We start from the raw sequence: 16,569 nt of genomic DNA, 5'->3' as shown, positions 1-16,569 counted from the left end.
GTGAATCCATGCTGTCTGCTAAATCATTCGGTATTTACAAGAGATAAACATAGGATGTATTTATAATTGTACTTTTCCAAGCTGGAAAATGTGACTAATGCATAATAACAAATAAAAATACATGAGCCTCCCCCAAATAGTTAAACACACCCCCATCTAAATGGTGAATCGCACAGACAGATCATGTCTGTAAAAATACCCATTCCTGGTTTCTCTGGGGGTGTGAGCTGTCACACCCTTAGCTGTCAGGAAACCTGACACTTGTCCAACACCCACCATGGCCCTACATGTCCCAGACTGGGGGACATACCAGGGTGGGGTCCCAGGATTGCTGACCTGGGAGGGATCATGTGACCAGCCCCGAGCTGTGCAACGGCAAAAAAGGTGTCTGTCATGTAAAACTGAACACCCTACAAATGTTGACGTGTGACACTGAGGCAGCTTTGCCATTGTGGCCACAGAATATCTGGGGGAATATTAGCCTCGTTGCATGAATGTCTGAAGCGGGACTCTTCAATCCGCCGACCCCAACATCTGGGGGAATATCGGCCATGCTGCATGAACATCTGAAGTGGGATGATTCGTTCTCCCACATAAATGAATTATTGTCAGATAAATTAATTCATTATTCGTCTTCAGAAGGGCATAATTTAATTACGGGCATTTGTAGTTAATCTGTGTCTTCCGCTCCTTTTGTTTTCTCTAATCTATCATTATCACCGAGGCCTCCTCCTGCTGACTGTTAAATCGACCACATGGGAATCAGTCCCGCGCTGCTCTTTCTCGGCTGTCATGCTGACGCCACCCCCTCAACCACCCCCCCCCACCCCCCCCCCCGCTCCTTCACCAACACAGTTTGCAGCTTCGTCAGCAGAGAGGACACAAGAGCTGGAAGAAACTTTTAGGCACGTTGGACAGGAGAGCAGCACACACACAGAGGAACACTCACAGACACACACAGCGGAACAATCACAGACACACACAGAGGAACAGACACACATAGAGGAACACTCACAGACACACACAGAGGAACAGACACACATAGAGGAACACTCACAGACACACACAGAGGAACACTCACAGACACACACAGAGGAACACTCACAGACACACACAGAGGAACACTCATAGACACACAGAGGAACACTCACAGACACACACAGAGGAACACTCATAGACACACACAGGGGAACACTCACAGGAACACACAGAGGAACACAAACAAACACACACACACAGCAGTACACCTCTGCTGGACATTTGTGTTTCTGACGTTGTTACTCAGCAATAATAGAAACGCTTAGGGTTGAACAAGCAGACTCAAACAGACTCTTCAAAATGATCCAGTTTAGATCATCTATGCTAACAGAATCGCTGCACTGCTACTTTCAGTCATTTTGTACATGACATGGATTCTAAGAGTGAAATATCATTTTTCATCGGGAAAGGTTTGCCTCAGTATGAAGCTTCTTGGCCTCCAGGCCAGTGAAAAGCTGTGGAAGTCTCCAGAATATGTGATTTAGCATGTTACATTGCAGACAGCGATCACATCTGCAGCTGTTCTGCTTAGGTGTGACGGGCAGTGGCGCTGAACAGAGCCCCACAATGCTACTTTTCTCCAATTCTGTGTGTGAAAGACGATGCCTCGTTACCGTCAGGTTCTCCGGTTCTCGGCATCAATGGGGGCCGACCTCTGAGGGAAGTCTGAGTCGTGCTGGGGGGACAGTGAGGCATACTTGGAAACAGCACTAATACGGCTCGCTCTCAGGAACGTAGGAAGGTAGCCCTGCGTCCCGCACCGTGATGCAGATGCCCGATAAGGACGCGACAGGGCAGGTGAAAGTGCTACCTCTTATCTGGCTCGTAATCGGAGATGAAAAAATACTAATGTTTGCCCAAACTATTTCCCCTGGGAAAACAGAACTATTTAAACTGAGGGGGGGGGGGGGACACTGTTGATACTGGGACAAAGAAATAAGAGCATAATCCCTCTTTGGCTCTTAAGATGTTATTGTTTGGAGGGGTTTTTTCAGTCAGCACCGAACATCTTAAACCAATAAATGCCCTGCAGGTCTGACCCAACGAGGTCAAAAGTCTCTGGCAAGAAGCAATGTTGTGTAACAGACTGGGTGACTCCGATAGGTCGTCAAATGAGGAGGCCTCACCTGAAGGCGGCGGGGATATTAAGGGAAATGAAGCAATTCACATCAAACGTTTTTGAGGAAATGCATTCGGTAACATTAGACATTAAATTATGTCGTTCAGCTTGAGCCCAGAATTAGCTTTTGGATACATACAATCTCTCTCTGTCTCGTATGATTTACTATAGCTTGCTGCTAGATGGAGGTGGAACTACAGAAGTCATGCAAGAGCTGTGGACAGAGCTTAGGCATGCTACACTGCAGCTTGTGTTGAGGTGACATGACAAAGGCCAAGCTGAAATTAAAGGGCAGGGGCAGGTGAACTTCAGGGTGTTACCCCCCCGGGCCGGGGCAGGTGAACTTCAGGGTGTTACCCAAAAGCCCCGGGCCGGGGCAGGTGAACTTCAGGGTGTTACCCAAAAGCCCTGGGCCGGGGCAGGTGAACTTCAGGGTGTTAACGAAAAGCCCCGGGCCGGGGCAGGTGAACTTCAGGGTGTTACCCAAAAGCCCCGGGCCGGGGCAGGTGAACTTCAGGGTGTTACCCAAAAGCCCTGGGCAGGGGCAGGTGAACTTCAGGGTGTTACCCAAAAGCCCCGGGCCGGGGCAGGTGAACTTCAGGGTGTTAACGAAAAGCCCTGGGCAGGACTGACCCTTTCTGACACCCCAGGAAGGTGTTGATGTCCCATACATGTTAAGCCAGAAATAAAGCTGATGCTTTTTCCTCCCTGAAACCAAAACACAGACCGCAGTTTGAGTGAAAGCTGGTCAGCTCCTCACTCCTAGCTCCTCCATTTGGCGCTTGAAGGTCATGTTAAGGTCATGTTAAGGTCATGTTACATGTCTGAGTGGCTGTGTGAAGCCTCACTTTGCAGGTAAGTCAAAAACCTTCCAGCAATACTTTGACAATAAGTGTTTAAACAATCCCGACAGTTCATAACATAGGATAATTTATTTTGAGTGCATTCACCATGACTCTGCATTGGATGGTTATGGATGGATGGATGGATAGGAGAGGCTATAGTTTAATTCTTTTTACTTTACATTTTAAATCACGGAGAATCACACTGAGAAAGTCTAAATGTCCCTCATTAGCCTGTGTGTCCAGAGACCATTTGACCAGGTTTGTTTTGCTTTGATTCCTTGAACACAGAGGGAGGTGGCTGCACGTCATTAGTCATTAGCCTGGTGTCTCACAGAGAGTCGCAGGGGACAGAGTGGCCGGTGCTCTTTGCCAGGCTGTCAGTACCTGCCTTTGGCCAGATGCTTGACCACGGGACCACAGCAGTGTCACCCATGTATTTTACTGTGCTTTTCCTCCCATTGTGTCGGTTCCGTGGTTCTTTTTTTAGCCGAATAAAGATGTTGTCTTGCTTCCTGTCTCTTTCCCTCATTATGGACTTTTCCACGGCATCTCTTTCGTTAGAGCTTCCGGTCATGGATGATGATCCATTTGAGTACTTCCGTGCAAAAGGAGTATGGCTGGACTTCTTCCAGCCCTTTTCACAACATTGAACTCAGCAGAGGGCACTAGTTACTGCTAGACTGACAAGGTGGCAAAGCTCTTCGAGGTTCATGAAAAGCTAGTTGAGAAACGAAGTTGAAAATCTGATCAAAATCTCGAAACGATAATCCAACATGACCAAGCAGAGCAGCATTACCATACTATGCACCATCTTCCTGCTGGCCTCGTCTTGAATCTCGAATAAGATTCCAGGTTCACGTTCCAATCAATATTGCTTTTCTCCTCCTGAACTAATTGGGTACTTGCATGTCCAGAGCCAACAACGTGTCTGCAGTGTTAGACCTCCACCCAACAACATACTGCCTGTATTCTTCAGGAAATGCTTGCATAGCAAATACACTTTGTTTATGCATAACAAATAGACTTTGTTTATCATCCTGGCATTTTGAGATGATTCCTATTTCTCGAGGCTCCGATATTATTTGAAATTTCAGTTCTTTGTGTTTGTGTTTGGACAGTTCCAGCTGAAGTGTTAAATAACACTATTACAATTCCTCAGGACTTCAAAACACATCAGCTAGGACATCTGGCACACTCTCACACTGGTCAAAACTAATTATGCAAACATGTTGGCAAAAACATCCTTTGCTTACAAGTTTATGAGTACAGGGTCAATCACAATATGGCGTGAACGCTCCTGGAGACTACAGTGAAAATGCTTTGCAGTTCGTAAACTTTTTTATTGTGAGGGAAGCACTTTTTTTATTCCTGCACAAAGAAAACAAATAAAGGTTCCTTCCTGCCAAACAGCTGTGGGCTTTTCAGGCCTCATGGGGTAATGCTATGAAGGTTTCTGTCTGCTGAGTCTCTAATTAATTACCCTTCATTAGCTGCTGGCTCCATGAACTCACAGTTTAAGCTGAACCAAATGTATCTGCCGAGGATTTTATCATATGAGGAATTTAAAAACTTCGTATAAATATCAGCACAGTTCCAATATTTCACTGCTATCTAAACAACCACGCATAGAGCTGAGCTGGAATTAATGTACATTCATTGTTCGAATTATAGATATTACTAGTTACTGTCAAATTGATGTTAATTGCTGGTGAGACAGCATTTCTCCTGCCTGTTCTCTGCCTCCTCATTATACATTAATATTATCATTATTAATAATATTGTTATATTATAAAAGAGACTTGATGTCATCAGGAATTGATTATTTGTGCACAACATTGATAATTCTCTTCACGGGCACTAATGTTCACATGTATCAGTACTCATCCAGTCTGCTCCACCGTTGGCAATGTCTCACAGCCAGTCACGGAAAATGCCACATTCTGATCACTTCTGATTTTCTGTCCTTAGAGATAAATCAAACTCTTTTTATATTTTATGTCATTCATCACAGCTTGGCCATGTGAGGGTCTGCTGCACATATCCTGCCTGCTAGGGCCTCCACTGTTGAGACAGAACCCAACCTTCCATAGCCCGTATGTATTTACAATCAACACTCAGGTTGGTTGCCGTTGGCTTGGTCATAACATTCAGTCCTGCAGAGTACCCTCACACCTTTTCCGTTTCCCATATGTGTAGTGAACCATTTCAAAGCTAATAATATGAATTAAACATTGTTTGTTTAATACACTGATTGCATTTATTACTTGTAAAGGAATATGGATATATATATATATATATATATATATATATATATATATGTGTGTGTGTGTGTGTGTGTGTGTGTGTGTATGTATGTTGGTGGGTGTGTGGGAGGGTGGGTGTGTGTGTGTGGGAGGGTGGGTGTGTGTGGGAGGGTGGGTGTGGGTGTGTGTGGGAGGGTGTTTATGTGTGGGAGGGTGGGTGTGTGTGGGAGGGGGGGTGTGGGTGTGTGTGGGAGGGTGGGTGTGTGTGGGAGGGTGGGTGTGCGCCTTTTTCATTTACATTTATACCATCATAACAAACTTTGTATTCTCTTGTTTGGTTTAATGCCAGTGAAAAATGGCAGCTTTCCGTTTAGTCTTGAATCTGACAATGAATCATGAAGGAAAATTCGTTAAGTGCTCAGTGGGGGTGAAACCCAGCAAACCCTTGGGTCCCTCAGACCTGGAACCGGCGGCCCAGCCAGTCCATCAAACCGAGCGACCAGCGATCGAGCCTCTAGCCGAGAGTGTAAGGCTCTGTGTCTCTGGTGTGCGCCTGCGGAGGCAGGAACAATGGGGCGTTTATTTGCGGAAACTCTGCTGTCAGTCAGCGCCTCTCATAGCTAGAGCACCGTCACATTGGCACCAGCCTGTTTTTCTTTCCTCAAATGCTTGAAGGATCCCTGCTTGTTCCTTCAGTTTTTACTTTTGTTATTCAATAATGTATGTTGGGAGAACTTATTTCAGTCAGCAGTCTACTTAAGAGTAATCTTACGCTGTCTATGAACACGGGGGTGCCGTGTTATGGACAGAGTTAATGAAACCCAACGCGATCTCAGGCTACAAGGTTCTCCTGGTCCTCTGTGTGACTTGGAAGTCGTTCACCACTTCATTTTCTTTGATTTGAAGTCATTCTACTGGATATTTCATGATATTACCCTCTGGCCAAATGGACCATCATTGCTGTAAAGCAAATGCCCCCTGAGGGCAAGGAGCGTTGGGAGGCTTTGGTCTTGGCCATGGGGAGTGTTTGTTATGTCTACGTCTTGGGGGTGTCGCTACAGCACAGCCTGGCTTCTTCTGCCTTTTCTAGGCCTCTTTCTTTCAACCATGTTTGTCTTTTCAGTGTTTTAGAAAGTCATATTCCATCGAAATTTTCGTTGACCTCTGTTGATGTAATGTGACATCACAAGAGGAGCTGGGGCCCGCTGAGCCCAGAGCAACCATCCCCAGACAGGTGTAACAGAGTTAGGGCCAAACTCTCTAAAGCCCCTTTCAGACATGCAGCTTTCCAACACATGACCCACAGGGGCAGTATGTGTAAACGCAAATGTCCAGACATGAGACGGACTTTACCCTGCTAGCTCCGTGGTACAAAGTCTGGGTCATTTCTGTAATTTCCATGTGTGAATGGAACAGGGAGAATTCCAGAGAATTTATCGTGAGTTGGTGCATTGATGACATTTCTACCATGCGACTGGCGCAAAAACTGGAGAATACAAACATCCAAGGGAGAAGCAGAAGAGTCATTTTCACGAAGAAGACCCCAAGGAACACGGCTAACTGGAGGGAATGGCTTTCTGTCAGTAGTGTGATCTTGCTGCCTCATGTCCTGTCTCCTGCGTGCTCTACCCAAGTGCCACCCCCCATCTTGACCAACTGCAGTATTTCTAGTAGGTGTGAATGTGTCTGATATGGACAATCTGCAGCTGTGTGCCACATGTATGAAAAGGCAACTTGAGGAAATGTCCGGACCCGATTCTCTGGGATAGAATCTCTGAACTGCCCACTAGCCTGGATGGAGTGGGTGTGGAGAATGCATGGATGGGTGACACTCAATGAGTGTGTACATTTCCTCGTCTGCCCGTTCACTTGGTCATTGGTTCTGTTGTATGAGTCTGGAGCGTAGTCACTGACAGCTTCTTTCCAAAATGCTGTGAATGTTTTAATAAAAAATGACTAGGGGGTCGTTTTTAGCTACAAAAGGTCATTCCTGAATACGCAGACACATTTTCAATTAACCAAGTACAAAAAATGGAAGTTAAGTAAATGAAGAGTAATTATCTTAAGCAAGCTTGCATATAAAACATAAGAGTGTGACAGATAATCTTCTAAGCACATGGCAGAGTCGAGCTGCGGTTTCTGCTAATTGCATGTGGATGTTGGGTGGATCCTGGCTGTATTCCCTCCAGCAAAGATAAGTGCTCGGCTTCTGATAAGTATCAGAGGCTGTTTGAACACGGAGACTAATTATTGTGCTTTGGGACGGTGTGCGAAATCCATGTATCTACAGAAAAACGATAAATGGTGAGCTAAAATTTATACAATGGAATGGTGATTACCAGGGGAGTCTCACTGCGGGAGGGGCGACAGGGGAAAGGGTTTCACTGCAGGTGGGGCCGACAAGAGAAGGGGTCTCACTGCAGGTGGGGCCAATGGGGGAATGGGTGTCTCATTCTAGGTGGGTCCGAAGGGGGATGGTGTGTCACTGCAGGTGGAGCTGTACACATACATGTGGTATATGTACAGCGCGTGGGGCCTCCCTGCCTAACTCTAAGCCTTATCCTAAGCCTAACCCTAAGCCTAACCCCTGTATCGTGCCACACCCTCCAAAACCAGCATGAACTGCTAAGCTTTCTTGTCATCACTGCGGCTTTCATAAACAGTCACATGTGTGCAGTGTCTAAGCAAGCCTTGTGCTGTCCATATGATTAAACTTTTCAATTAACAATATGATGTGTATTAAAACAGGAATAATCATGAACATTTTGATGTTTTAGAGGAATCTGTACACTGATTTTTGATGATCAGTCGAGAGGTTTGAACTACAGAAGACCAAAATGCCACAGAGAATGATGAAGACATTGTTAATTAATGCCAAAAGTACAGACATGCTCTGATCTTTTTTGGCTCATGAGGAATGGATCACAACAAAAAGGATTCCAACAAACTGTTTGATTTTCCATTAGTGCTTTTAATTCAACTGAAGTTAATCTCACATTTTGAACATTTCAGAAAGCAGTTTCTGAAGAAGCAAGTTAGAAGATAGTGTGAGGTTTGTTCGAAGGGACTCGCTTGGTTTCTGAACAGAACAAAATTAAAAGGGTGACTGTAAACAGATGAGGCTTTCAATAGGAGTCGGTAAAGATTGCAGAAATGCAAGTATGGTCATTTCCTCCGTCTCCATGTTGTAGGATTGCTGAATAATTTGGATAAAACATCAAGAATGCATCTGTGGAGGAGAATCTCTGCTGTACATGAATTTAAAACATACTTTTTGCACTCTGCAGCAAAACACCACCATGTTTCAGTGCAATGTTCGTTGTCCTCACTTTAGAGAATAGACTTTATTTATTTAAGGCCGACCGCGTCTAAAGCAAAAATGGAAAGGCAGTCAGAGCTTTTGTTTTTTCATGTGTGCCTGAGTTGAACCGACAGTATACAGACGTTGTCTCGTTTTAAAATGCCACGCCCGGAAGATGTCGCCTAGGAATGTGAATCAAGCGCTGCGGGCCAGCTTAACGCTGTCCCTCCCCCCCCCCCCCCCCACGGCCCTTGGCAGGGGTTGCTTGCCTTGTCATCAGCAGAAGCTCGTTCATCTCACTTACGCGTCCGACATCCTGATTTGCCGTGGCGATGAGGTCGGCCTCGGGAGAACATCACTCTCAGTGTCATGGAATGTGCCGGGTGTAAACTCTGATAATTGCGGTAAAAGCACTCTTGAGGAAGGTAATCTGTCACTTTGCCGTCCCACGTGTTTGGCGTGTGCAAACGGGTCATGAAGCCCCTGCAACCTCCATTCTGCCTGCTCCTTTTAGTGACACCAACGTAAACTGTCCAAAATGTGCTTTTTCTGAAGTATTTCCTACTGAATTTCACAGTGGAAATATGCCCTCGCATGAAAACTTCAAAAGCACTGAAGGTGACTTTTACAGATGTGTAAAATTCAATTTGTCACCATTTGGGACCCAGACATCTTTATTAAAGAGACGTACAGGTGCAGAATTCATTTGGTTTTTTTTTTCTTTCGCATTTGTTCTTGGAAAGAGAATCCAGTAATAAAGATCTGGTCTGTTCTGAACTCTGTTCTGCTGTTTGAGGCGCCCAGATTCTTGTTGTCTGTTCAGCCCAGCATTGTGGTCTGGAATGTTTATTGCCAAACCCTGGGTTTCACACTAGCGAAGCGCACAGATAAACCATTATCTTAACCTGGACATTTTTGGATGCCTTGCAGTGGTGCTGACCGCTGTGCTGAAGGCCTGTAGGCATGGTAACCCATCACCATGTTATTCCTAAAGACATTTTGTTGATTCCAGGTTACACTTGTGTTCGCCCTCCCCAGGTTCGACACCAAACAGACCGTACTTCACCATGGGGGCATGTCTAGAAAGGTGAGCCACACCGTGATGACATCAGTCTGTCAATGCTGGGATCTGAACACAGAAACAGTGTCCTAACCCGCTGAGCCACAAAGTGCCCCCTTCTGCACGCACTCATGTGTCTCGTGAGAAAGGGTGCCCAGAATTCTCCATGCATGTGTCTGATTAGGATTGACTGAGCATGGAGAAGGAGGAATAGTTTGTATTTTGTATCTTGCAGATCAGGAACATGGGATTATGGGTACGAGGCCGGGGGGGGGGGGCGGTTAACAGCAGAAGGTAATTACCTGCTGACCGTACAGGTCCTAGCTTGTTCCCTGTTACAATCCCAGGTCTGGTCTATGATTAACATTGTTGTTATTTTGGGTTAGGACCAAAAACACCACAGACACCAAAACGTAAGATGAAAACAGAAAGATATGCTTTTATTAACGTGTGTGGCAAGTAAAGTGACAAATGACAAGGGCAAAAACAATACCTGACCGGCGAGAGGCTATAGGCATCGTCACAGAAAAGCAATAAGCAAAAGGGTCTAAATAACCTACCTGTCCATTTAATCCCCAAAGGAGAATTACTCTGTCCTAACCAAAAGTACATAGGTTGCCTGCCCCTAAACTGATGTGACTAGACATTCAGTATTTCTGCTTGTGGTAAATGTACATGCGCTCATTCCAAACTGAGCCCCCACCACCTTAGGAGTCAGGCACCGGTATCCTGGTTACCACAATGAGCAATTCGTCATTTAGGATAAAAGTTCTCGCACTTACTGTAAGCCATCACTGTGTAAACGTGCACCAACGTTAAGCACAAAGGCATCTATAAACCATACAAACGAGAAAACATCTGCAGGAATCAAAAAGGAGAATAAAACCGAGGATCGAGCACGGACGCCAGACGCCATGCTGCTAGATGCTGACGCCGCCGTGCAGGTCTCCGCCCCAGACGTCATCAATCTGCACCAACGGAGTGACCTGTAACACAGAAGAGCAAATCAAAACCACACACACAGACCAGACAACTACGGCATGTTACACGTGGAGGAGCAAAGAGAGCCGAATGCTCAGACCCAGATGCATCACGCAGGCTGGCGGGCGGGACACCGGCCACGATGGCCTTGGCACGCCAAGTGGACTCAAGCCGTCGGACCTGCAGCTTAAAGCCGTGCAGCTGGACAGCATCTCTGAGAAGAACCAGCAGAGCCAGAAAACTAATGTTTCAGCATGTAAACATCTAACTTCTCCCAGGCCGAGCAGACTCCCAGTGCCCAGGCTCCTGTGTGCCGTCACTTTCCCCTAGCTGAGATTTACTATGTTTTTTTTGTGTCACGACCAAGAATAATGGTATATCTGTCAACAAACATGCCGATGTAAACAGTTCAAGATCTTACAAGCTTCCAGGGTAATTCATGTCATTTGTGAAAGTGTGACAGATTTCCTAAGTAGTTTGGAAATTTGTTGCCAATTTCTTGAGTAATTAGTGTGAGTCCTCATCTTCCAAGTCCCCCACCACACACACAAATACGCATCTTTGTGGGGACTCTCCATTCATTTCTATGGGGAAAACCCTAATCCCAACAATGACAACCTTAACCCTACCCACCCCTAACCTTAACCATAAGTAACCAAATAGAATAAGACTTTTGGCATTTTCAGTTCTTTTCATTGCAGTCACAGAATCTTACAAAATTGTGTTTCCCCTTGTGGGGACCGAAAAAATAGTCCCCACAATGTCAAACTAGCAGGTATTTAACACATTGTGGGGAAATCTGGTCCCCAGAATGTAACAATTACAAAAAACGCACACACACATACACACAAACACACAGGCTGGTGCAGCATACCCCACAGAGTAACTGCAGTAATCCTGCCCCCAGGGCCTTTTTGAGGTGTGTTGAATTAGGTGCCATATCCTCTGGGGTCACGCTGGGGGGACATTCTCCGGAGGCGGACCACTGCCTCGCCCTATCAGAGAGAGAGCTGGGGGTGGAGTTCACCGGGAGCAGCTGAATCCTCTGGCTGTGGAGCAGGAGAGGGGCTCCCTACCCTGTGCTGGGGGGGGCATGGAAGGCACCTCCCTCTAGTTTTTGGGCCAGATCACAGCCACGGGCCTGCCGGAGGTGTATCCTGTATCCCTGGAAACGGGTAACCAGATGCCGGGGTAGAGGCGTGAAGCAGGATAGCCAGATGCGGTGGGGGGGGCGTCAGAGGTGCCGGCCGCCCAGCCTCAGGTGGATCGAGTTACGGCCAGGAGGAGCAGCTCTTAAAGCCGCATTCATCACCCTCTGTTAACCGTCTGCATCTTTAACCACTTCATTTCAACGTCACCGAAGCAGAAATGCTGTGTAGTTTATCATCTGTAAAATATAATTGCAGCTGAAGTCCCCCGACACACTTATATGTGTGTATACATAAAGACACATACAGACACACATACATGTACACATAATTCTTTTAGCAGATGCTTCCATCCAAAGCAGTGTGCATTTGTGAGAGCGTAGTCCTGTATAACACGCTGCAAATGTGTGTGCTGGCTCTGCCATGGGAGGTTCCGCGTCATGGCCACCTGTGCTGTGCTATGCTGTGCTGTGCTGTGCTGTGATGTGTTGTGTTGTGCTGTGCTGTGTCGTTAGCGGCTGGGTTACCGAGAGGCTCATGAGGACTCTAGTTATCTCAGCCCCGTTCACCATGAAGCTGCTCTGTGGGAGCTGGGATGAGATGGTTTTTGTGTCTGGAATTAATTCTGCTTTTCTCAGGAACATCCAGACATGACTCCATTGCCCAGGCCATACGTTTGTCTATATCAATTTAAGGGTAAAATAGAATCAACGTCTCCTCAGAAAAAAATATGCTTCTAATGAAAATGTTTCTTCTCCTGTTAGATGACATACAAAGGCATATCGTGTCATTAAGGTGACTCGTTTTAGGGTTTCATGTCTGAAGCAGGAGGGAAGTGCTGCCAGCTGCCGGTCTGAAGATGGACCCCAAAACATTCTGTGCTTTTTATTTGACCCAAATGCTAAATTATCTAGCTGTGTTTGACAAAGAGATTCACTGGGGGGGGGGGGGGGGGGGGCGGGGCAGGGGGTGTGTGTGTGTTGGGGTGTCCCCTGGCTGCCTGTACTCATGTGGGTGCTGGAGATGTGATGACGGTGCTCATCATGACCACAGGGCAGGACGGACTCACAGCAGTCGACATGCCTCCTAGCCAGCCTGCTGCACAGTGCGTGTTATTCTGAACTCACTGATCTGAAATGGCAGCACATTACAGAAGTAGCCATGCGCTGCTCAGCCAAACATCTTCCAGTCATGCCTCCTAGTGGCTGAGTAGATAAATGGGTGTGCCACACTCACCGCTGAGAAAGCTTCTCCCATGGTATGGGTAAGTGGGGGCCTAGGGGCTGAAGTCGCCCTCCTCGGGCTCTAGGCAGGAGGGACTTGCTGCTCCCCTTACAGTGTATCTCCCCCTCCCCGCTTTTCCAAAATTACCTGTCCAGCTCTATTTTTAATTAAAAGAACAGGAAGAAAACATCACGCTGCTTTAGGCTTTAACTGTGCAATCAGGTTTCACTCCTGATTTACCCTCCTGGTCCCCATCCAGACGCAGGACGTACTAGATTGACACATGATACCTGCTTACCAGCCCCCCCCCCCCCCCACCCCCAGTCCCTTTATCCTAATTAACTTCCCTCTGGCCCCAGCTGGGAAATCTGCTAAAGTTATTATAGCTGATGTGGGTGGAGTTTGAGCAGCTCACGATGCCCCGTGCAGTTCCACCACGCTGGTATGATGTGATATTTGCTGTGTAAAGGGCCACATGTTGGAAGTAAGAAATGGAGATTTTCTGACCCGTGCGTGCTGGCCCTGGGGGCGGTGAACAAAGCGGGGTCCGCAAGCTGGCCCCGGGGTGATGAGCGAAACGGGGTCTGCAAGCTGGCCCTGGGGGCGGCAAGCGAAACGGGGTCTGCAAGCTGGCCCTGGGGGTGGCGAACAAAGCGGGGTCCGCAAGCTGGCCCTGGGGTGATGAGCGAAACGGGGTCTGCAAGCTGGCCCTGGGGGCGGCAAGCGAAACGGGGTCTGCAAGCTGGCCCTGGGGGCGGCGAACAAAGCGGGGTCCGCAAGCTGGCCCTGGGGTGATGAGCGAAACGGGGTCTGCAAGCTGGCCCTGGGGGCGGCAAGCGAAACGGGTTCTGCAAGCTGGCCCTGGGGGCGGCGAACAAAGCGGGGTCCGCAAGCTGGCCCTGGGGTGATGAGCGAAACGGGGTCTGCAAGCTGGCCCTGGGGGCGGCAAGCGAAACGGGTTCTGCAAGCTGGCCCTGGGGGCGGCAAGCGAAACGGGTTCTGCAAGCCGGCCCTGGGGGCGGCGAACAAAGCGGGGTCCGCAAGCTGGCCCTGGGGTGATGAGCGAAACGGGGTCTGCAAGCTGGCCCTGGGGGCGGCAAGCGAAACGGGGTCTGCAAGCTGGCCCTGGGGGCGGCGAACAAAGCGGGGTCCGCAAGCTGGCCCTGGAGTGATGAGCGAAACGGGGTCTGCAAGCTGGCCCTGGGGGCGGCAAGTGAAATGGCGTCTTCAAGCTCGCCCTGGGGGCAGCGAGCAGAACAGGGTTCGCAAGCTCGCCCTGGGGGCAGCGAGCGAAACAGGTCAGACACAGACCTCCTGACATGGCAGAGCTGCCTTTGTTACCAAAGCTACACCCTGATAGGGGCAGGAAACGAGCACCTCCCTCAGGAAGCTGATGTGTTTTATCTACTGTGCAAAAACAGTCCCTGCGCTGTAGGTCACAGTTAGCAACACAAGGCCTTTTAAATATCTAAGCTTTGTGAATTCAGCTGGAATTATCCATGACTGCAGTCCTATTTGGACAGGAACACATGCATTTGTGTAGGGTCCCAAGGTTTGGGGCCCCCTGTTGGCCGCAAACTATCACTACACTGTGACTTTTTGAGTGGGACCCAAAAAATAACAAACCTGTCCCAGGAACTTTGTGATGAAAAGCCCAAAATCTGCATATGTGCAACTTAGCCAGAACTTTGGACCGCTCGCATTCAGGCCAGACCAGGTGCGTTGTGCTTTCCTCCATAAGTGTGGGTTATTCCCGGTGTCCAGACGGGATCCAGCGCACGGCCACCAACTGATTGACGTCATGCCGGAAGTACCCTGCACTTCCTGTTGCACTCAGTCCCGTGGATGGTCTTCATCAGCTTGTGACGGACAGCTAAAACGATGTCCCTGAAGTGTCCAGCCCCCTGTCTGTTGGGAAGTGGAACCATGAGCGGCCAAAAGGTCGCGTTTGATTGTATCTCTGCACCTTTCGGCACCTGGTATCAGCACAAGTGTCCCAGCAGCCACCATTCCTGCCAATGTTTTCCCGAAATTTCCTGTCCACCATAAAGCTGAGGGTCCAAGCAGAGACTTTTGTCTGTCTGACCACTTTGAGGAGCTTCTCCATGAGGGTGGGATGGCGGAGGAGGGGGCTTTTTATAGCAAACGGGGGCAGTGTTTATCAAAGCATTTAACATGGGGGTGCCGGTCACACCCCTGCCAGGGACCTCTTGTGTGTGACGGGGGAGACCTGGGGAGATGACAGGGGCCCAACCTGACAAGAAAGATGTTATATTAAAGAAGAAAAGAATAAAAAAGAAGAGCTTTTGTGGACATACAGACACACACACTACACACACACACAGGCACACATAGACAGACATAGACACACAGACACACACACACAGTCACACACACACACAGACACACACACACAGTCACACAGACACACACAAATAGTCACACAGACACACACACACAGTCACACACACACAGACACACACAGACACACAGACACACACACACAGTCACACAGACACACACACACAGTCACACAGACACACACACACAGACACAGACACACAGACACACACACACAGTCACACAGACACACACACATAGTCACACAGACACACACACACAGACACACACACACAGACACACACACATAGTCACACAGACACACACACAGGAAAGAAAATCTAGAAAAAGAACCTGGGCGCAGGACCTCTGCCTTCTCCCTCTCTATTCGTCCAGTCTCTCTCTCTCTCGCTCTCTCCCGTGCTCTCTCTCCCTCCCTCCCTCTTTTACTGGCTCAGCGTCTCTCTCTCTCGCTCCCTCCCTCCCGTGGATGGTGAGCAGTGCTCTCTCACTCTGCTCTGGCTCTGCACAGGATTAGTCGCTGCGAGGGACAGTTTAACTAAAGTGCACGCTGGTGCTGGCAGCTTCGGTGGGCACAGTCAGGCAAGGCGTTCTGTGGCAGCCCGGTCAGCCCCCCCCCGCAGATCCCGCCGCTCCCCCGACTCTTTGGTCACCCCCCACCGCATCCCCTGTTCCTGCCCGCGCCGAGAGTGATGTGACCTCCTCGTCCCCCTTGCCGAGAAACTGAGCCAAGTCACCTGTCAGCCCCCAGGTTCTGGGACCCGTTTGGGTTGGAAGGCTCGCCGTGAAGCCCCAGGGCCGCCAGCATGGATTACCTCCTGGGGTTTGGACTGCTCTTCTGGGGGGTGTCCCCATCCAGCAGCACGGCACCACAGCAGGACAAGAGCAACGTGCCCCGGCTGAAGCTCTCCTACAAAGGTAAGGGCTGCCTCGCTCTTCAGAAGGTGCTGAGATGTTCTCCACGTGCAGAGTGGCTCTGCCTGTGTATCCCAGTGCCTCTCACTGGCAGGATCTCGTCTGGGGAGGGTGCTCCGCTGACCACTGGCGTGTCGCTGCCTGCTGTCTCTGTTTGAGCTTCAGGAGTGTTTGTATATGAGGAGGAGAATAAGCCGGAGACATATGAGACACCTGTAATCCAGCAAGCTCGCATTTCCAGACGCAGTGGGCTGAGGCAGCCAGAATAAATGTGTGTTTAGTTTCTTAAACTTGACAGTATCTGTGCCCTCCCCTCTGAGATTTCAGGTTTAA

General features: G+C 48.6%; 1 protein-coding gene and 1 long non-coding RNA gene across 2 annotated transcripts in view; one reads left to right on the top strand and one right to left on the bottom strand.

Annotated features, from left to right (window-relative positions):
* Positions 1 to 10,021: 10,021 nt before the first annotated feature.
* On the bottom strand, positions 10,022 to 16,244 carry LOC111846122 (uncharacterized). Its single transcript, XR_011989546.1, has 2 exons — positions 16,137 to 16,244; positions 10,022 to 10,593 (listed from the first exon to the last, which is right to left on the bottom strand). It is a non-coding gene; the product is annotated as an uncharacterized lncRNA (long non-coding RNA).
* Positions 14,997 to 16,569, top strand: part of LOC111846121 (semaphorin-3A) — a 32,076-nt gene continuing 30,503 nt past the window's right edge. Inside the window, exon 1 of the mRNA XM_023816008.2 lies at positions 14,997 to 16,239. Within this exon, the coding sequence (XP_023671776.2) occupies positions 16,128 to 16,239 (112 nt within the window). The 5' untranslated portion in view covers positions 14,997 to 16,127. The remainder of the gene's footprint in view (positions 16,240 to 16,569) is intronic.

This window comes from Paramormyrops kingsleyae, chromosome 3 (genome assembly GCF_048594095.1).
Source record: "Paramormyrops kingsleyae isolate MSU_618 chromosome 3, PKINGS_0.4, whole genome shotgun sequence".
Lineage (NCBI taxonomy): Eukaryota > Metazoa > Chordata > Actinopteri > Osteoglossiformes > Mormyridae > Paramormyrops > Paramormyrops kingsleyae.
Note: the sequence above shows the minus strand (reverse complement) of the source record. Positions and strands in the feature narration are given on the sequence as shown.